This window comes from Podarcis gaigeae (genome assembly GCF_964106915.1).
Source record: "Podarcis gaigeae genome assembly, chromosome: 1".
NCBI lineage: Eukaryota > Metazoa > Chordata > Lepidosauria > Squamata > Lacertidae > Podarcis > Podarcis gaigeae.
This window is the reverse complement of record NC_139678.1, coordinates 96532483-96554703: the sequence shown is the minus strand read 5'-3', so window position 1 is coordinate 96554703 and position 22221 is coordinate 96532483. Positions and strand designations below refer to the sequence as shown.

The 22221-nt window shown below is 40.1% G+C and overlaps 1 protein-coding gene across 8 annotated transcripts in view; it reads left to right on the top strand.

Moving 5' to 3' along the window:
- NCKAP5 (NCK associated protein 5) overlaps nt 1-22221 on the top strand; it is a 610895-nt gene that overhangs the window by 122314 nt on the left and 466360 nt on the right. For all 8 annotated transcript variants that reach the window (XM_083703012.1, XM_083703010.1, XM_083703011.1 and 5 more), the window contains one exon: nt 8888-9013. In XM_083703012.1, the coding sequence (XP_083559138.1) occupies nt 8945-9013 (69 nt within the window). In that variant the 5' untranslated portion in view covers nt 8888-8944. The remainder of the gene's footprint in view (nt 1-8887; nt 9014-22221) is intronic.

Sequence of the window (22221 nt, the reverse complement as noted above, 5' to 3'; positions counted from 1 at the left end):
CCCCACATACATCATATTACTTACAGTACAGGAGAGAAGGGTTCAGGCAGCCGTTGGATCTGTCACATCACAGGATGGCATGCGCTCAATATAAAAACAAGTGGAGTTTTCCTGAATGTATGTAAATTGGAGGTTTCCTGTGTAGAACGGCCGGCGCCGCTAGAGGGCAGACGTTCTCTGGCTTGTAGGCTGCCGCGCATGCGCTGAAGAGGCGGCTTTCTTGTGTAAAAAAAAAAAAGCGAGAATAAAAGGTGAAGGCTGGCGGCCGACGGCGGCTACACGGGCCACATGACGAGGTCTGGCGGGCTGGATTCAGCTTGTGTTTGACACCCATGCTCTAGAATGTTTTGTGGTGTAAGTGGTGGACATTAGATGTGAATTCATAGATGTGTTACTGGAAATAAGTGCAATTAACCTGTATGCATGTGTGTCTGCCGTTGTACATAGGTTGACTTGTTGTCTTTTACACATAAAATGAATGTGTGGATGATTCAGACATTCTTGCTTTTTCATTAAATCTATTGATTACACCATACAGGAAATTGAATGTGTTTGAGACATATGTAATTGACATTCATTTAGGCTTGTAACTTGGTCCTGGCAGGTGGATACAATGGAAAACACTCTGAGGAAAACCCACATGTAAGTTGTTGTGGATACCAAGTGCAATGAACAAATCCATGTTTGTCATCTTGTTGTCATTTTGCTCAGGTCATTGACATTTATAGTTTGCTCAGATCACATGTTAATGAAATCTGGGGTCTATCTATATCTATCTATCATCTCTCTCTCTCTCTCTCTCTCTCTCTCTCTCTCTCTCTCTCTATCTCTATCTATCTATCTATCTATCTATCATCTATCTCTATCTATCTATCATCTATCTATCTATCTATCTATCTATCTATCATCTATCTATCTATATCTATCTATCTATCTATCTATCTATCTATCTATCTATCTATCTATCTATCTATCTATCATCTATCTATCTATCATCTATCATCTAATCTATCTATCTATCTATCTATCTATCTATCTATCTATCTATCATCTATCTATCTATCTATCTATCATCTATCTATCTATCATCTATCTATCATCTATCTAATCTGAGCTGCCTTTACTGTCGAGCTTTAAGTACCTTTGATTTTCAAACTGTTCTTATTTTACCTCTGTCTATAATGGGAAATAATTTTCTTTTACAACATGGGCAGAGAATGCTCTGGACAACTCAACACACTTCTTATACTACTCTCACTAGATTAACCATGGGGGGGAAACCCTTTCTTTTTTGTACACCCAAGTGTGTAATGATTACTGTTGATCCAATGCAGTCAAACAAAACTGATAGCCATTTAACATAGCTTGATTTGCTGGAGTGATAGGTGGAAAAATGAATACACAGGCCACATTGAATTATTTCAATATTAACAATTAGGTCCTGTAGTTTAAAATCTCAGCCGCTACTGCTTTTGGTTTACAGCCACAGGGTTGGATCTGGATTTGTTGTCAACAGAGTTCTGGTCAAGGATAGTCCTGCTGAAGGAAGACAATTTTCGCCATTTCTTCTTCAACCCCCCCCCCCCTGAAAACCTGTTCATTGGTTAGGGGGATTCTCTGGAATGGGCAAGACGACGCAGAAAACTGAAAGGGAAAGGGGGAATTGGTGAAGATCATCATCTCCCTTCCTGCAGTGGGCTCCCTCCACCGAATCTGAAAGTCCTAATTGCAAAGAAAAGGAGCCCATGTACTCATGGAAGGGCAATGCTATTTTTCTAGAAAAAGAGGTGCCAAAACCCTCCACAAATGCTTCCCTTGTTCTCTTATTATGGCAATGGCACCTACCTGAGAGGTGCCAGAACTGAGTTCCGGTGAGTTCCGACTGAAAAAAAAAAGCTCTGAAAGGGCAAATCTGGTTCCAATCCATTGCTTTGAAGAACTGAGCACAGCTCTACAGTGACATGTGGATGACCGGTGGCATAAGGAGAATGCTGCGTAGCATCTCCATTCCCAAATTCATCTGTCATTGTCTCTACATGCATCCTCACTTTCCCAGCTCATATCTGTTCTGAACTCTGTTCGAGCATTTAGTTTTGCAACCTGAATTCCTCAACTGCTTCACACAAGTGAATGAATAGCAAATGTACTCCTTTGACCTTTTCGGTCATCTTTGGTATAATTTACAGGCTGTTTGCTCTTCCCCTACAGCATGCCCCCCCAAAAAAACCTCATGCTAAAAACAGACAGCCAATCAAAGTATGAAATGTTGAAAAGGTTACCACCTTTGGTTTTGCTGTGTCTGTTCAATGTTCATAGCCTTGTTAGCAAGAAATGCTCTAACAAGAACAGAAAATGCCATCAGATGAATCATGTTTCTTACAGAGAAACTGAGAGATGATATAAACATAATCAATTTTCATTGCCAATGCAGATAACTATGTCCCAACCTTTCACATCAATCTAGAACATTTCCTCTTAATTGAATATTGTTGGCCTTTCAAACTGCTGATTAAGGTAGTGAGCAGCAGATCTTCAGATATATTTTTGTCTAGTAGCTGTTATCTCCTAGATAGTGTAATAGTCAATTCTACATTTTATTATCATTCATTAAAATTATTTTTATACTACACGAGATATCATAGAACTAGACTTCTAATTCTCATGTAAGATTCTGGGTGGTTTTTTGATATGACAGGCTAATAGTGATTTGAAACTAATATAGTATTCCAGAGAGTTCCACATATTAACTAACTAATTAATCAATAACCAATTTATTTGAAAATCAATTGCTATGGACTCAGAGAAGGAAACAACTGCTGGTTGTCCAAGTTTCCTGATCAGCTAAAGGAACATTTCTCCTTAGACCTCTAATTTGAGTCGCTCTTATGAAGACTCTTGACACTGAGGTGAGGTGGTGGGATGGCTCAGGAGGTTCATCTTTTGAGGACAAGGCAGTTTACTGTCCAGCTTCTGTGAACAATAGGAGAGTTGAGTTGTTCATCTGGTTAGGACTGATATCTCACACAGGATATAAATGAGAACTGGGAAGAGGTCTGGAGACTTAGTATGGAGGGTGGGTTGTTTCTCTAGTCTAGGTGGTTTATTTGGTGCCTTGAAAAGCGGTCCATTTGTTTAAAGGCAGTAAGTTTCCATGAACATATTGCACTTGCTCTAAAAGGGTCTCTCACTGGTTACTAATACATCTGTACGCTCAATTCAAGGTTCTTGTATTGACTTTAAGGCCTGATAAGGTTAGGGTCCAGAGTATTGGGGGTGGGGAATGCCTATCTCTTTATGATCCCCCTTCCTGTCTCGGTATTACTGTGTATTCCATCAGGGAATTTGCCATTGACAAGAAGCAGGTGTTTTTCAATCAGTCTTCAAACTATGGAATTCCTTCCTCCTTGAAGTCATGCTAGCTCTTCCTTTGCTCCATTTGTTTATGTATTTATTACGTTTATATACTGACTTTTTGCCAATGCACCCATGATGGCTTATAATTAAAAAACACTAAAAGAAGCAAATGATCTAAAATGTAGAGTCCTTTCAGGTCAATAATGGTTTTATCATGAGTCTGGGCCTTTCCTCAGTTCTTAAGTCACCTCAGGGAAGGAGTTACCTCAGGCCACTGATGACTCATATAAAGAGCCGGCGGTATGTGCTTTGAGGGGAGGGAGTATGCCTTTTGTTGTTGTTGTTGTGTCTTTTCTTTTTAAGATCTTGCTTAAGCATTGTTTAGATTTGGTTCTTTGCACTTGAGTTTTTAATCTGACTTTTGTTGTTCTGCTTTTTTGAATGATGGCATCAACATGAGAACATGTCTGACTCACAGGCTGAATTTCTCTAGTCTGCCATTGCCAAGCTCAATTGCCCCTGAAAATGGTATTTCAGCTGTGTTTGTTCAAACATCTTTGCCCCACCTTTCCACTAAAAAGTGCTTAATGTGCCTATTTTGCACTGGCAAAAATCTCATGGGTGCTCTAAAGGCAGGCCAGGCCATGTGTAAATAGGGATTTTTGCAAAAGCAAAATGCGTGAAATCAGCTGTTGGGGGAAACAAAAGCCTCTAGCTGCTTGAAAGAAGCAATCTTGCCTTGTAAACCTTCAAACCAACCACAGTGCAATATGGTCTTCACAATCTAAGTCCTCACTTCAAAGCTCCCATCCTATCAGAAACCTACAGCGTCACTTTCTCTGCTTAAAGCTCCCCCTCGCCCTTGGAGTGGACCGGATAGAAATAGTGGGGGCTGTGACATAGAAACAGGTGCCACCTGTCAGGTAGAGAGACTGCTTGTCTGACTTGTTATAAGTCATTATACCTCCATTCTACCACAGCACTGTTGCTTTGGGAAGGTTTTGGCTAAAAGAAAACTTATTTCTTTTTAATTTCAGGCTGTACATAATGTTGATGCCACTGCAAGTTTTCTGGTTTCCTCTTCACCTGGCTGTCAGAAGCAGCCAAAAATTCTTAACTAGAATTATTAACTTCTTATTTTTGTTGTTTTTAGCATTTAAATAAGCTCAGCTTGCTGCATACCAGAGAAGGGAGGGTAAAAGGGTGTGGGTGTTAACATAACTCTTGGACTGACCTGATTCTATTCCCAGTGCAGGATGTTCTCATGCTTTGCAGAGGTAGGATGCCTACATATTGTGATAATATTTTGGAGCATTGAAGCATTTGGAAGGATAAGAAGCAGTTATGGGATAGAAATATGTTACTCTGACAGATAGGAAGGTGGGGGCTATAAATCAGCAATGTTGGTTTACAATGAGCGTTCCTCCACGGTCCTGTGTACACTATGATATTACACTGTGATGTTTTGTTGTGTCATAAAATAGTTTATTATGCAATAAACCACTGTGGTAGAAGAGGGTATTCACAGCACTGGGCTGCAGCACCAAAACAGCGGAAGGGACAAGGAACATTCAGACTCTGATGGAGCCAGCCATCACTATCCACATCACTGGTTCTCAGCTCAGTGTTCTCACCTACCATTGCAACTGCCCACTATTGCCAGTCACTTGCACCCTTTCTTGGCCCTACCAGTAGTCTTCCTGGTCCTAGTGGTCCTGGGGTGGGACTTTAAAATAGAAGGTCAAAGTCCCTCTTCTCTGGACTGTCAGTGGCAGAAGGCAGATGCTATTTTAGCTTCTCAATGCAGTGCCCAACATCATATCGAAAGGAAGTGGTATTTCAGATATCTGGGGCCCAAGTCATTAGGGTTTTAAACACCCTGAATTGGGCCCAGAAATGAACTTGCATCTAATGCCAGCTGTTTTAAAACATGAGTTTTAAAGGGATCCTTAGTCCGTAATCTACTGCATTTTGGGCCAGTTGACGTTTCTACATCATCTTTGAGAGCATTCCCACACAAAACATTTTACATTAAACCAGTCTGAAAGTTACCAGAGCATGGTTCAAACTCCAGCTCACAGTACATTGCACTAGTTGTACCAGCATAATTTTCTTTTCATTTTTAAGGGAGAATGACAGAGAGGAAAAGAGAATGCACAACATATCTATGTAGCAAAATATTAAAAGCAGTTACCATCCTTTAGGCTGTGGTATATTGTAGGCCATGTACCTATAAAGGTTTTAACTATAGATGTAGCTTTCATATTTTTTCATGTAATCATTATACCAAGTTATTTATTGACCATGGGAGTGGCATATTATGCATTTTAGAAGTAAGTCAATAAATAAATATTACCTGTTTGTCTAATAACTATATCTCTTCTACAGCCAGGATTAATAACTATAATTATAGATATGTTTAATTTAGGCAAACTATCAGTGGAGAGTGGGAATTCTACTATAACTATTATTAACAACCTGGTATGAAATTTTAAATAAATTCCATTATTTATGTTTAGAATAGTTTTTAAACCACTTGATCAAAGAGATATCCTAGTAGTGTACAAATAAAATTGTACATAAACACATACACACACAACCATAAATCAACATTATTTGGATACTCGCTTGTTGAGGAGAAAGATGAGCAAATGATATTAAAAGATATTTATTAAATGATCGATTAAGTGATATATTCTACTAAAGCAACCTTGGTGAATAGATTGTGAGCTGTACCACACTGCTCCTGTGGTCTGAACTGAGAAGCATAATGTATTGAGAATTGTATTTCATGTTGTCTTGCAAAGGTTCTTGAGTCTTGCAATATCCTGGAATACTAGTTGCAATGACTTTGGGGTGTTTTTATTTTTTGGAGAAATGAAAAAGATCACACAAACACACACATTTTTCTGAAGTACAGTGGTACCTCGGTTTTTGAATGCCTTGGAAGTCTAACATTCCGGTTTTCGAATGCTGAAAACCTCGAAGTAAATGCTTCCGTTTTCTAACGCGCCTCAGAAGTGAAACGGCTTCCACTGAGTGTTTCCCAATTTTCTCAATTAAATTTGTATACCGCCATTTGCTCCTTAGTTTTCAAACATTTCGGAATACAAACGGTATTCCAGAATGGATTAGATTTGAAAACTGAGGTAGCGCTGTGCTTCCTTCATAAGCAGGGCTGCTGTATAACAATATGTACCAGTGTGTGCTATCCTGGATAGTTTCCAAAGAACTGAATAGGCTGGGGAGTTGATAAATAGCACCTTTTACCCCGTTTTAATCCAGCTTCATGTGGTGATTGAAATGTTGTAATATTTAATTTGATGGTCTATTCTAGTGCCATTTAGAAATAATTACTATACTCAGTGTTATTTTTCATGTCAAACACAAAAGATATCTCTCCCTCTCTCCCTCTGTTTTTTCCTAACAAGAAAAAAGTATAATCAAGCAGGATTGCCATTTAGTTGTGTTAGTAATGGACAGAGCCACACTACAAACTATCAATTTAACTATGGCACATATTAACTGTCTCTGCCTAAGCCACTTGAAAAACCTCTTTTGGCCCCAAAACTTTATGGGCATCCTACTTTCCAGCGTTGTCTTTCACATCTCAAACACTTGGAAACCTCGTAAGACATACTTAGCACAGTGATGGGATACATATATTTACTTGAACTGGTCTGTGTGGTCAGGGGCGGAGGAAGGGGGGTGCAGTGAGTGTGGGCTGACCCGGGTGTCACCACTGAGGGGGGGTGACAAAATGTCGGGCGGCACTCACTGTGGGGCCTGCAGCACGCCTGAGCCACATGCCTCTCCTGGAAGAGACGTCTTGGCTTGGGTGCGCACAGGCTCTGTGCTGCCCAAATGGTCCGCCCGCTGCCTTCCTCCCCTAGCTGTAGGGCAGCTGAGTGAGAGGAGGCAGGCAGACTCCAGAGGCCCTGCAGTATGGCCCGCCCCTATGGGCGGCCCGCCCCGCCCCTGGGCGCACTGCACCAGGAACCCAAGCAGCTTCCTCCACCACTGTGTGTGGTGTAGTGGTTAGAGTGTTGGACTAGGACCTGGGAGAACAAGGTTCAAATCCCCACTTGGTCATGAAACTCAATGGGTGACGTCAGACCAGTCACAGCCTTTCAAGGTTGTTGTGGGGATTAAATGAGGAGAGGGAGAACCATGTATGCCATCTTGAGCTCCTCGAAGAAAAGGTGGGATATAAAGGCAGTTGATAAATAAAAATAAGATATATGCTTTTTAATTGCACTTGGAGTATTCATATAACATCAGAGCCAGAATACATGCAAGTTTTCAGACTAGATTGCAACCAAGGATTTTCAGTTACAGGACACTCTGTTCAGTTGTTCAGAAATGTGTTCACTGTGAGGACATGATGCTTTGGTAACAAGCTCCACCTCCATGCTATGTCCATTTGTGAATGCCTGAAAAGACTGCATGTATTGGGGCTCTTATTCAGCCAATTCTGTTAATATTGTTATGAGTTTTTCAGGGAGGGCAGATCCTCCTAAATTCTTAGATTTAGCTAATATTTGGAGCCGGTACAAATCCTTGCACAAATGGAATGACCTTGTTGGCTACAACACATTGCCATTTGCCATAATGCCATGCCACTATGCATGTTCATTGGACAACTGAATGGGGCTCTCACTTCCAAGGCTGGGCTGCAGCCATCCAGGATTCTCTGAAGGAGCACTGCTCATGTGAGTAGCCTGCTTATGTGAGAATTCAGTTGCAAAGAGCAGTTAGCTTAGCAAATGTATGAGCTGTTTATAAGTTCTCTGAAGAGCTGCTCCTTACTGGCGTGGTAAAACAGCCATAGGCAAACTCGGCCCTCCAGATGTTATGGGACTACAACTCCCATCATCCTTAGCTAACAGGACCAGTGGTCAGAGATGATGGGAATTGTAGTCTCAAAACATCTGGAGGGCCGAGTTTGCTTATGCCTGTGGTAAAATAATAGGGTCACAGGAACATAGGGAGCTGCCTTATACCAACTTTGACAATTGGTCCATCTAGTTCACTATTGAATTAAATACCGACTTGCAGCATTCCAGGCTTTCTGACAGGGGACATTCCTAGTTCTACCTAGAGTGGCCAGAGATTGAGTCTGGGACCTCCTGTGTGCAAAACATGCTCTACAACTGATTTGCAGCCTTTCAGACCAACCCCACTTCAACTTCTGTCTCTTGAATCAGTTCTAAGCAAGCACATTGCAACTATGCAAATTTGAAAACCCTCACCTGCTGGTGATTTGCCAGTTTTCCTTAAAATATAAATATAAATCCAACCACACCTTAGTTGTGATCTGGATGTATTCTGTAGCATTTTCAAGACCCAAAGAAATTCAATCAAATGTGTGGGGGTGGGGGTGGGATTCCAAACTAACTTCATTAAATGCAATTGGTGTATGTTTCATTGAATCAACTAAGCAGTGTTTTTATTTTAATTTATTACTCATCTTTCACCCTAAGGTACTTGGGTGGGTTACAGTAATTAATTTGTATTTATTTTTCCATCACAGTGAAAGCGGCAACAACCTGGCATTTCTAAGAGAATAAACAATAAAGGATATTCAGCCATGGACAAAAAGCAGCATCTAGTGAAAAAGGAATTTAGCAAAAGATTTTCTTTGGACAGTACTCTCATGGTGAGTACAAAAGCATATCTATAGTTTTGGATATCTTTTTGGCATTGGGTGCTTGGGCCTTTCATTGCTGTGTGACCCTTTGTAACAGACATCCTTGAAGACTTGTTGAAGACCTTGTATTGTCAAAATTGCAAGAGAGTTTTTTTTCTAAATAGCCAAATGTGAGTAAATGCTAAAAGACTATTATAGCTCAGCCAAAATGCAACTGTTGATAGGAACATGACACCTTGTTCGTCTAGATCAGAATCTCAGAAGAAGAATGATGCCAGTGGAGTTTAGTGGATCTGGGATGCCCTGGTATAGGGGTGTCATTGATAAAGTTGTGTCAAGCTGAAAACCCAAAGTGGTTTAATCAAAAAAATTGCTTCAAGAAAACTTATGTGGTTAAATAATGTTCAAATAACAAAGATATATATTTCTGTGTCTGTGTTCTATAGCCATTTGTACAGTGCTTTTAAAGTATACATCAAAAACTAATGTCAGTATGATGAGTGCGCATGATCATACAGGCATCACTGGAAACCAGGATCGACTGTTGAGAGCACACTTGATGGCAAACCTTGGTTTGAAATGGCCCTGTTAATGTCAGTGTTCATTTTGGCTGCTGTGAACAAAGATTGAACCTAAAACATTGCTGTCTCTCGATAAGCGACATAGATATGTTTTCTTGGTTAGACTTTTTCTCCCCTAATAAAGGACTTGGGGTCACTCCACACATTACATTTTCAAAGTGTTCTCCTAAGAAGTGACAAATGCAATTCTTGGACCTGTGCCTGGATGCCACTCTACTGAACATACACTTGGTAGATATTCTTTTACATGGAGCAAATGCATGGTACCTAATGTCCTCTGGTACCAGACGTTAGTGATTTGTTGAGCACTGAAACTCCATTGTTACCTATGTGAAACATTCTTTTTTTAGGCATGCTTCAGACAACAAGCATGTACATGCCCCCATAATACTGTTCTACAAAGACATCATATGGCCATATTATCATATTACTCAACTCTGCCAAACACTGAACAGAGAGAGCTTCCTCTCCAGTAGTTGTCAACACATCCACATTTTAGGGAGTTTCTGTCAACTTTGCAACAGTATTTAGATGGGGGAGAAGTACATCAGGACCCACCCAGTTCTTTGAAACAGTTTAAATTTATGGATTTAAATTTAACACTGCTGGTGAAAGAAATGCAGAATTCTTTTTCAACCATGTCATGGCAGGATTCTTTGGAAAGCAGAAGTGGAGTTGAATATTAAATCATGATAACTCCTGAGAATTACAGCATGCTCTAAAACTCTCCTTGCTCATCTGTCTAATGGCTAATGTTTGTGCCGTAACATTGAATGTGTTTAGTCAGCAGAGTAAGCTCTGCTAAAGCTAATGGGATACATTTGCAAATAAATATGGAGAGGAGAAGCAATAATAAGAAGCCAAAAAAGGGGAGGCGGAGCGGAAATACCAAGTAGCCGCATTCAGGCCAAAGTCATATCCGTGAGTCTGCTTCTTTGCCTCCACTTCCAGCATAATGAATTTGTGGGCTTCTAAGCAGTGAGAGAAGAGCAGCATTATTTTCAAAGAAATTAAGTTCCGAGGGTCAGCATTTCTGGAGGTGGCTGACATATTTAGTGACTACCCTTCAAATGTGAGAAAGCTGGTATGAGATTTCTAAGGATGATGAAATCAGCTGACCCAGGAAAGAATGGAAAGTACAGATGAAAATCAAAGTATTTCTGGGTCAGTAATAGAGCAGTTGCAGAGATGAAAGGAGAGCCTTCTGCCTTGTAAAATAAATCAAGGTACATCCCTTTAACCCGAACAAGGTAATTCATCAGCAGCGGCAGCAGCACAGCAAGTTGTGGGAGTTTCACAGTAGTGTAGCTTGCAGGAAACTTTTAGGGTTGCTTACTGCCCTAATATGCTAATAATATAAAGCAGAGCTTCTGTGGCTTTAGATCTGGGTTTGAAAAGCAAAGAGACAGGTGATGCTTTCTCCTCAGTTCATATCCAAATGGGAGGGAAATAATCTGAAACGTATGCTTGTTATGTACTTAAAAAAACGCAGAGAAGTCTGGACAAGAAAAGGGAGTAACTCCACAACCACAACCTAGCATACTAGTCGCATTGGGTATGTGAGGACTAATTGTCCAGTCAGCTTTCTGTCCCACCTTAGCTGTAATTATCCCTTGGCTGGGAGAAAGGAGCCTAGTTACAACCAGACTAGATTATTGCAATAAGGTCCACAAGGGACTGCATTAAAAAATGTTTGGATTCTTCAGTTGGTACAGAATGCGGTGAATTCTGGACTCTTGTGGGGGCAATCAAAGAATAGAACACCAATATGATACTGGCTGCACTGGAGGCTAGATTGTTTTCAGGACTAGTTTAAAGTGTTGGTGATGACTTTTAAAGCTCTAAACAGTACGTAGCCAAGTTGTTTGAAGGGCTATTTGTACTTGTATAAACCTGTCTGGGTCTAAAGATAGGTTCAGGGAGTTGTGTGCCCGCCATCAATATATATTAGGTTGGCAGGCGCTAGAATTAACCTGTGGCCTTCCAGATGCTGTTGGTCTACAACTCCCAGCATTCCTGACCATTGGCTATTATGGCTGGGGTTGATGGGAATTGGAGTCCAACATCTGGAGGGACACAGCTTTGCAACCCTTGTACTATATAGGACAGGGTGTTTTTGGTGTTGGCCCCATGTTTAAGGGAAACTTAGAACTTCATTCTCTAGGTATGTATTCATGGGCCATATTTTGCTGCTTTTTAAACAGGCATGGAAGACATTCATATTTCAAACTGTTTATAATTTACACTTGGAATGTTTGGCTCATTTTCAACTGTTGGCTGTTCTAATGCTTTTATTTCAAGCTGCTTCTACAAATATTTAAATAACTAAGTAAATAAATAAACTGGTTTGATCATGCATACTTAAATCTGTGCATGATAGGTAACGTCTGTGTTCATGCCAGTGGAATTCAGAATGTGGCAAAGAAAAGTATGCTGGGAAAAGGTCTGTTCACCCGCCCCCTTTACAGTGGTACCTCGGGTTACATACGCTTCAGGTTACAGACTCCGCTAACCCAGAAATAGTACCTCAGGTTAAGAACATTGCTTCAGGATGAGAACAGAAATCGTGCTCTGGCAGCGCAGCAGGAGCAGGAGGCCCCATTAGCTAAAGTGGTGCTTCAGGTTAAGAACAGTTTCAGGTTAAGAACAGACGAATTAAGTACTTAACCTGAGGTACTACTGTACTTGGCAGCACTGCCATCCCTGGAAATGTATCCTATCTAAAGCTCTGAATAGCCACCCACTTCCAGTCCGTATAGACCAGCAGTTGCTAATATGATGCCTATAGCCACTCATCTGCTTGCATAGGTTTTTATTGGTGATCACAAGGCCTCTGCCCCACTCCTCACCCCATTGAAATTGGACTTGAAACAAGCTTTCTGTTTTAGTGGATTGAATAAGCTGTGTGTGTGTGTGTATGGTGACCATGACAGCCTCACTGCTTGGCAAATGCACCCACTGGCTCCAAAAGGATGCTGACCCCTAGTATATACAATACTGAGCTAGATGGACCAATGGTCCAACTTGGTGTGATGCTATGTTGGTGCTATTTTCCTGTACACAATCACCATGTTTGCAACTAGCATACTAGTACAGAGTTACCCTAAGTCAATAAATGTTAAGTTCTCTGTCCAGCTATTCTTTATGTCACCCCCTTCTATACTGAACAGACAGCTTTTGCCAATGCATTCAATATATGAGGCAGGCACTGTATTTAAAATAAGGACAACAAAACTGGTATTCAGAATGCAGAGAAGGCATTACATCATAATGTCTGGCTCCAAGTATTATTTTAGAAGGGGAGTCTAGACCCCAAATCAGAATGCAGCTGGTTAAAAATAGTTTCATGACTTGTAAATACGTACATCCCTATTTTCTGTCTCCTGTCACAAGCACATCACAACTTTGTAGTGCTGTAAATCAGAATTCGGAAATGCACATTAATTAATTAGCTAGGATAATGTATAGTTCTTACAGCTCATACACAATTACTGTATATTCATTTTTAAAGTTAAATGTGCAATGTGGGACATTTTATCAAAACTCAGTTTAAATGTTTTCATTTTCAAAGAAGTCAGATAACATTTAATAACATGGATATAGTGTTGTTGTTGTTGTTGTTGTTGTTGTTAACATTTGTCTACAGCCCTTCATCCATAGATATCAGGGCAGTTCACAACATAAAAATACAAAATACATAATAGAAACAAGAACGAAACAAAAACCTGCTGACCCCCTTCCATAAATGATATTATGTTAGGGCTGTTCAAATGGTGATCATAGTTGTTGTTTTTTAATTTGAGTTGTGCATCAGAAAAATTGGGCTGCTGTTGTGGCTATTAAAACTACTGCCCGGAAGAATTGTAAGCTTTCTTCAAATACATTCTTTTTTTATATATATAAAAAGTTCTGTAACCAAGTAGAAGAAAAAAACACCACTCACATTATAGACCAAATCATTATTACTGTGAGGAACTGTTGCTTTTTTCACACTCTCTGTACAGTGCTCCCTGTGAAAATAATAAAAGACTCACTAGAAACGGAGGCCTTTGCCTGACCTAAAACTGTTCAGTTTTCTCCAGGACACATTTTGATCAGAAAAAGTCAGTGCTTCAAGCTGTGCTCTTTATTTACGAGAGTAATTCCCAAGCTGGCTAGGGAATTGCCTTGGATTGACACTTGCAGCTGTGATGGCATTTAGCTGAGCAGCCTTCTTGAGAACGTTTCATCTTTACAAGTAGCTAGCCTCTATAAAGTAGAAGTTTTTAAAGGGTGGGTTTTTTCTGTTTTTTTTAATGGGCAGCTTTCCACTTTCAAAAGAAGAGTGCAGTGAATTGTTTCTTAGGAGGCTGATTGCCTGTGCTCTCACCTTTTCAAAGCTTAGTTATATACCACTGTGATTTGCAATCGGATTAGTCTTAACAAGTGAGATACCTGTAATATTTGCTGCTCGCGGTTGGGAGGCATGGAATTGACTGGTGAACAGGAGCGCTGCCGGGTGAGGGGCTGTCCTAGTTCTTCCGCTCTCCCTTAGCTTACCAGGTGGTGGCAGGAGCCAGGGGGTGTCCCTTTTTAACACTTAAAGAGGTCTGGCTGGTGGGTGTACTGCACAGTGAGCCACCTGCCAGTGCCATTCTTCCCCCAGGAAGCATGAAGATGGTGGGTGCACCTGTAACTTTGGTCCTTCAGGGTGCTGTGCATTCAGCAGCCCAATGCCTCTAGAAGTTAACAAATGGTGTGCTCATGCTGGGTGCTGCAGCAGGTTCCCATCATCTACAGGTAATGGAAGTGGGGGTCTAGGTTTCAGAGTGCAAGTCTGGCCCTAACATCACCACTACCGAGGAAAGTGCTTACTAAAACCGGAACATTTATACTTCTACCTGTTCTATGTTACCCTTTACTATTCAGTTTACATCTATTTACCCCAGTATTATCTGAGGTGCCAAGCTCATCATCAGACCTTAAGTCTGATCCCCATACTAACAGCCCTTTTGGACAAGCTGTGTTTCCCCTGAACAATAGTCATTCCCAGATCTGCTCCATGCTGAAGAGGACTGCAGATGGCTATTTCCTAGCTTCCAGAGAGGTAGCTGAGTTTGTCTGCTTAGTGAAAACAACAGAGCTTTTGGGCACAACTAAGGGCAAATCCACACTTACCTTTGCTCTGCATTTCTAGGCACAAGTCCATGCTTTAAACTTCCTGTCTAAGCACTTTTTTTTTTTGCCCCTGTGCTTTCCCTGCAAAAGCCCACTCCTTACTTCTGAATCGGTGCAAACAGCAATCTGCAGAAAACCTGAATTGCTGTTTGTTCCGATTCAGTGTTGAAGAGCAGCTTTCCTGGGGAAAGTGGTGGGGCAAAAATAAAAAGAGTGTTTGGACCTATGCCCAGAAAGCACAGGGCAACAGGTAAGTGTAGATGTCTGCTTTAACATTCTGTGGCCTTTTAAATGTATTTGTGGGAGGACGGGTTATTGGTTTGTTTTTGTTTGATTATGTATTCTGTGTTCTCATTTTGTAGTTTTATGTTGTGAACTGCCCTGTGATCTTCAGATGAGGGGCATTATACAAATTAAATAATAAATAAATAAAGTACCGGTAAAATAAAAACAGGGTCAAATTAGTGGTTTTTATGCCCTCCCCCGCACAATCATGTTTGTAGTTTTGCAAGCCAAGGTAATAAGAACAATTAGGTCTTGTTTTCCAAACTGTAAGGTGACCCACCTGAAAGATGGCAAAGAATGTGCCCTTTAACCATATTCAAGGTAAAATGAATGTGTGATTTCCCCTCGACCTCAGAAGGGGAAGGTGCCATCCCTCAGCACTCTAACTTATTAAGACAACAGGCAACCAAGCTGGTGTGATACATTACGTACTGTCAAGAAACAGGCACTGAAGCTGTGTATTTAAAACAGTATATTAAAAGTTAAGCAGTTCTATGTAACCTTTACCCTGTGTTGCTTTGTCAATATTATCACCCTTATGAATCAGCCTTTAAGCCTTGGATTTGAAGCATTTATTTATCATACCATAAAATCTCAATAACTAAGAACACCCTCAGAATAAAATTTGATTTACAATCTTGGCATGTTTGTGTGTCTGGATGTTTCTCCTCTGGCTGCTCAGTCAAATACTCCTCCCTATACCCCCAAATTAGTGATAGGCTGTCAATTCTACCACCTCCCTGCCAAGTATTTTCCTCATGACTACTAGTCCACAGCATGAACAGGCAATGTGTGTGGCAATAAAGGAGACATCAGCAAATCTATGGCTAAGTTGTCTGTTTGAGTTAGATGAAATTTATATAAAATTGCTGGGTTTCCTTAAGATTAATTATTCTAATATTTTAAGTCTGGATTAAATGTGAACATTTGAATTGGCTCTTGGGCAGTTTTGCATCTACGGACATGTTCACACTGTGCCCAGTGCATGCAATGGGTTTTGGGGGTGAGTGCCACAGCACACATCCTGACCTTACACACACACACACACACACACACACACACACACACACACTTTGTTCACCCAGCCACTTTGTTCATAGATTGAAAATGCCCTACCCACATGGAAATACCAGCTCCATTTTTGTGACTAACATATTGTATGGCATAATATACTTGTATACAAACAAGTATGTGAGTTTAGTCTTAAGGTGACTGGGTACAGAGTATGGCAGCAGGACTCCCTTATCTTTAATTGCTGTGTAGGAAAGGGAATTTTGATGACTGCAGATAGTTTTTCAGGGCTGAGGAAAGTTGCATTTACTGAGGGTGAAACTACCAATAGCCAGGGTCATTGCTAGATGCTTAAAAGATTTGAGGCACCAAGCATGTGGGGTAGGAGGGCTTTAACTCTCACCCTTCCTGCCACTGTTGTGGTCCTGATCCAGATTGGAGTTCTTTGTGTACATCTTCTATTGCAAAAAAAGACCCATCAAATTGAATGGGACCTTTTTGCAATGTATATTGCAAGTAGGGGATCCCTAATCTGCATTGGGATCCCAGTGGCAAAGAGTTAAGGGATCCAACCCCCCAATACTAACAGTGTGGTGTGGGGAGGTTGTGATTCTGTATACAAGGGCGGAACTATGCCATTAGAGGCACATGCAGTTTGGCTCTGAAATTCCATCTTCTACACAATTAATAAAGATAAAGAAGCTGTGTTTTCCTTTGTGCATCACTGCTCTTCCCATAAAGCATTCTGTTACAGTAGTGAGGGTGTTGTTTGACTCTAAGTAGTAATCCAATATTCTGCTATGTGAATCGTCCTTAAGAAATAATGAACACCTTCCCTCCCCATTGCCTTCTTATTCTAACTTACAGCAAAGTTATTTTCAAAACCAAAATGCTTCCAGTGCTAGCTATATTCTTTCAAAAACTTTCAGAATTCTAATTGTTCTGTGGAACTGAAAAGTAACATTGCCATATTTATAGTATATCAATATTTGAATGGCATAGGGAATGGAATTTGTGTTGAACATGAAAGAAGAGAAAAATATTTCAGATGGGTTCAGGATCATGTGCTTTACTTCAGTTTTTAATGTTTCTCTCTTTTTAATCCTACCATATCTGCAAGTTGATATTTCCTGCCACATTATTTAAGATATACAGTCCTACAGGCACGTGAGCACAGCCAAGTTAGCTTTGAACTCACACTTCTGATTTTAATGCACACACAATAAAGTAACAAAAAATGCCTGGAGGAAAGATAGTGTTTTTTTAAAAAAACGAAACACTTTAAAATATGATTTTGAACACCCAGGAGCTCCTAAAAGGAATTATGCTTTCTGAACCAGTTCCTGTTTATTTGGAAAGTTATTTCAATTATACATTGGATTAAGGCAATCGAGGCAATTATTGCTGATCACATTTTAAAAAAACTTGCCTATCCAGAAATGAATTCATTTATTCTCAGATATTTCTAAGTCGCTTTTCAAGACTATTGCCTTCCAAAGGTGGCTTATGTTAATAACAAATATAAGATTACATTAAAATGTACAATGCAAATCACAATAGTACAACCATTTTAAAAATGTCCATAGATTAAAATGCAATCAATGATGATAATAACCTCAGCAGCAGCCCATATACTAAAATATTTCTTCAATCAAAAGCCAAGAGAAACAGATGAATTTTCCTCTTTAAAAACCTGAACTGAACCAGACAGCTGTTTATCTTTCAGAAGAAAATTCCAAATGGTTGGAGCCATCACTGAGAAAGCCCTATTACTCAAGCCTACAACTATAATTTTGTTTGTTTATTAAAATGTTTGTTTACAAATACTTCAAAAAAACCACACAATCAAAGTGATTATATAAAATCATACAGTAAATTTATATTATTAGAATCAAAATTAAAATCAAACTTTAATTAACTATTGTGGAAAGTTGTATTCGTAACTACCTGCCTAGGTCTGGTGGCATAGAAAAAACATTTTCAAGACGTGTCTAAAAGTTGAAACAGGAGGCACCTACTGAATATCTATTGACAAAGCATTCCACAAAACCGGACTGATCACATTAAAGGCTCTATTGTTGTCAAATGAGCCTCTCTAACTTGTGGAACAACCAACAACACTGATGATCTTAGTGACTGAGCTGGGATATAAGGGTGCAGGTGGCTCCCGAGGAACCGCTGGACCCATACATAGAGTATCTGAAGCTAATCTTAAAACATGGGTTATATGGGCAGTCCTGTAAATCACATTGACACAAATCTTGTTGGGCCTTAAAGGTCAACAACAATGAGTTAAGCCCAGAAGTTCACTTGCAACCAGGGCAACTGGCACACTTTGGGGGAGGGCTGTAGCTTAGGGTTGTCATATTTCAAAAAGTAAAAACTAGGACACGGTAAAAGTAGCTAAGAGAGTGGGATCAGTGGTCCTACTTTGTATAGACAAAAGTGGACTAGGTGGATCTGTGACCACTTCTTGTGTGTAATGCTTGAACAAAACCTAAAGCAGCACAGTTTAATTGAGTCATGTTGAACTACTTCAGCATGAGTTACTGAGAATCCAAGGCAGAACACATTTCTTCAAATGCTATTAGAAATCTTATGTTGTTCTCGATTATTTAGTTTCTATAACAGTGGTGCATCAGCAGAAAGCACAGGGTTTTGTGGCTCAGGCTGTGTTGCCTATCAATCCACCTATGTTGTGGGGGGAGGGACTGAACTAAAATTTGAAGCCCATCTGGAGGTGCTTACTTTGACCAAAACATTTGCAGGATTTTAAGAGAAGCTTAAAACTTTTCACTAACTAATAAGACTTCTCCAGGAGAGGAGCGGTTTCATGCATCCCTACCTAATGCCAAGTTTGCCTAATGTAGAACTGAGGTAAATCTGGAGGTTTCTGCTTAGGCAAAACATCAAAAGAATTTCAAGTGATGAAGGTATGTCTCAGGGCTGTTTTGTACATTCTCCAATGCTTATGCCTGAAAATCAGAACAGCTACTTTTATTCTTCAGAAAGCAGGCAAAAGAGGAACAATTGTTCTTGTGCTTTCCCCCATGTGGATTTTCTCAAGTTGAAATTTCACAAAATTTCACATTTTACTCAGTCCCCTCCTTCTTGTGACTACTCTTATCTTTTCACTAGATGCTTTTATTATCCCTTAGTAGGGATTGCTGGTAAAATATGCCTCTCTTTTTCTTTGAGTGATTTGACTATAAATAATGTCGACAGCTTTTACCTTGTTCTTTTATCTCGCTGTTCTCAAGAGCTTAGTTTTGTGGATACATTTTCAAGCAGTATTTCTATACTGTCTTCAGCACTGCCAAATTTATGATTCTGGCTTCGCTTCTACAAACCCTCATACACACTGAATATCAAAGTGACAAGCATTCTCCAGTATGGTGCATACTGGAACACAGTAAAAAGACAATGTCAAGGAAACTTGAGACCTTCATTAATCAATAATAATAGCACTGAGAAGTATAATAATGCATTTGCTAGTGCAGTACTTCTCAAACTATCTGATGTGGTAGACTGGCAGTCTATCATGCCCCCTACCCATGTACCAGGGACTGGTAAGATATTTGGTCCCTGAAGTGTCCCACCCAACCTAGGTTGTGGTGGAGTCACCATAGATCAGCAACTGATGTTTAAAGCAGGATTGTACCACTTTAAAACATCATGGCTTCCCCAAACAGTCCCGGGAATTGTACAAAAGAATGCTGAGATTCCTATTCTCTTTAGAAAACAATTCCCATAGTTCCTGTTGCACCGCTCTGAGAATTGTAGTTTTGTTTGATGCTACTTTAAATGCATAGTGCATTATGGGGCCATAAGCAAAAGACTGTTATACTCTAAGATGTGTATAGCTCAAATGCCCCGGATTGTAGAGATTTTAATATTTTATTATGTTGTTAATGCTCAGCTGTCTCAAGCCCTTTCAGATGATGTGGGATATAAACCTATAAATCTCTTGTGTCTCAAAATGCTGAGGCAGCAGCTATAGTCCTGGAAATCTCTTAACATAAGGACTATAAAGGTAAAGGTAAAGGGACCCCTGACCATTAGGTCCAGTCGTGGCCGACTCTAGGGTTGCAGCACTCATCTCGCTTTATTGGCCGAGGGAGCTGGCGTACAGTTTCCGGATTATGTGGCCAGCATGACTAAGCTGCTTCTGGTGAACCAGAGCAGCGCACAGAAACGCCGTTTACCTTCCTGCCGGAGCGGTACCTATTTATCTACTTGCACTTTGACGTGCTTTCGAACTGCTAGGTGGGCAAGAGCTGGGACTGAACAATGGGAGCTCACCCTGTCGTGGGGATTCAAACCACCAACCTTCTGATCAGCAAGCCCTAGGCTCTGTGGTTTAACCCACAGCGCCACCAGCGTCCCATATAGAGGCTTAGACATGTCATTTATCCTTGTAGACATTAGCTTTTCTTGCCATTGTGCTAGTTGCATAGAAATTGTGTGATTCATTTTCCTAAAGAGCTTTCATGTGTGGTGAAGACCAAGCTTCCTTACTTTATCTCATGTCTGCATTCAGATGCTTGGATAGTCTCACATTGCTTCCTCAGTGAATATCATAATGGAAATCATAACAATGTTAGAAGCAGCTGTGGCATAGAGCTCACCCCCTCCCTGTTTAAAAAGCCCTCTCTGATGCACAATATTTCTAGCAGACCAACTGCCCCAAGCCTTTGTTCTGCCATGGATGTTTTGGAGCAATATATGAGAAAGGGAGGGGGAGAGACAGAGTAAGGGTGCATGCAGAACTGCTTTAAATAGAAATATGCCAGATATAGAATCTCTGACCTAATGGCTGGAAGGAGAAAAAGTGCTCAACTTTAAAAACTAATTTAAAACCAAGAGTTATTTGAGAAAGTATAAATAGCACCTAGTTAGTCACTCTTATTCCTCAACAGAGAAGCAGCAGTGAAATCTGCTTCATTAATCTCAGCCAGGCTACTTTGCGGATGACTATGTCTATTTCAGTTCTTCCTTGGTTGACACATCACATTTTAAGTCTAGCTGCATTAGACATGTCAACTCATACTAAATAATAGAGCATATGGTAGACTTCTCCCATGGTGCCATTGAGGCAGCCAAACTTTATCTTTGTGTTCCTAGCTAAACAATTTCATTAAATTAAATTAAATTAAATTAAATATTTATTCTGGCCATATTTTTTTATTTTCTGCTTTGCTGTCTGACAGAGATTTCAGATACAGAGCCATTGAGTTTTTTAATGTCTTACAATAAGAGTTGTATATCTGTGTATCATTTATATCTCCACCTGAACATTTGCAGAATTTAAGTAACATGAACAAAATAGCTTGCAGTTCATGAAGCCTAAAACTTATGTCCATGGCAACCCTAACTTAGAAGTCATCTTTATAATTTGGAGTGTCATTTTTTTCAAGGCAGCATGATTGGAGTGGTGCTGTAAGCAAATTAAGCTATGGCATTCATCTTACAGAATATTTGGGCATTGTGTGTGCATTTATCTGCTGAACTGCTTCCCCATTTTACTAACACATGACAGTGTCATTTTAATATTAGGACACTATATGGTTATCTTTAGCATATTTCCTAATACATATTGGAATAATTTCTTTCTTTTTTTAAATTTCCCTTTCTGGTCCTCTCATTAAGTTCGCCTCAAATGAAGCCCCTTGATAGAAGAGCATACTAGCAAACTGCATTCTTGTTAGGACCCTATCCCAATTGTCTTGGTCTGTCCACTCTTTTCCATCCATGTCAGACTGGATATCAAAATGACTGATAATTTCAAAATTCATCAAAATGTATCCTGTACTTTGCTCTGTTACTATTGCTTAATTTTGACATCTGGGGAATTTGCAGTTTTCAATAAACCTGGAGAAAAGGTACATCATCCTTTGGAAGTCCTTGAAGTTGCAAAATTATTACCAGAGACAGCCAAAATGTAAATAGCCCCAATCCATAACAGTTGCAGGTATTACATGGAATCACACAATTTATGATAAAGCTAAAGCCAAAACATGTTAATCTGTAATAGATTCTGAACTGATATCAATATAACAGCCTACCACCACCCACCAAGTGCAAATTTCATGGCCCCCTTCAAGGCCCTGGCCCCTAGAGCTTACTGGGTAAGTTTCCCAGCCCGCCCACCAAGGCCAGACTTCCCCCAGCTGCCCCTAAATA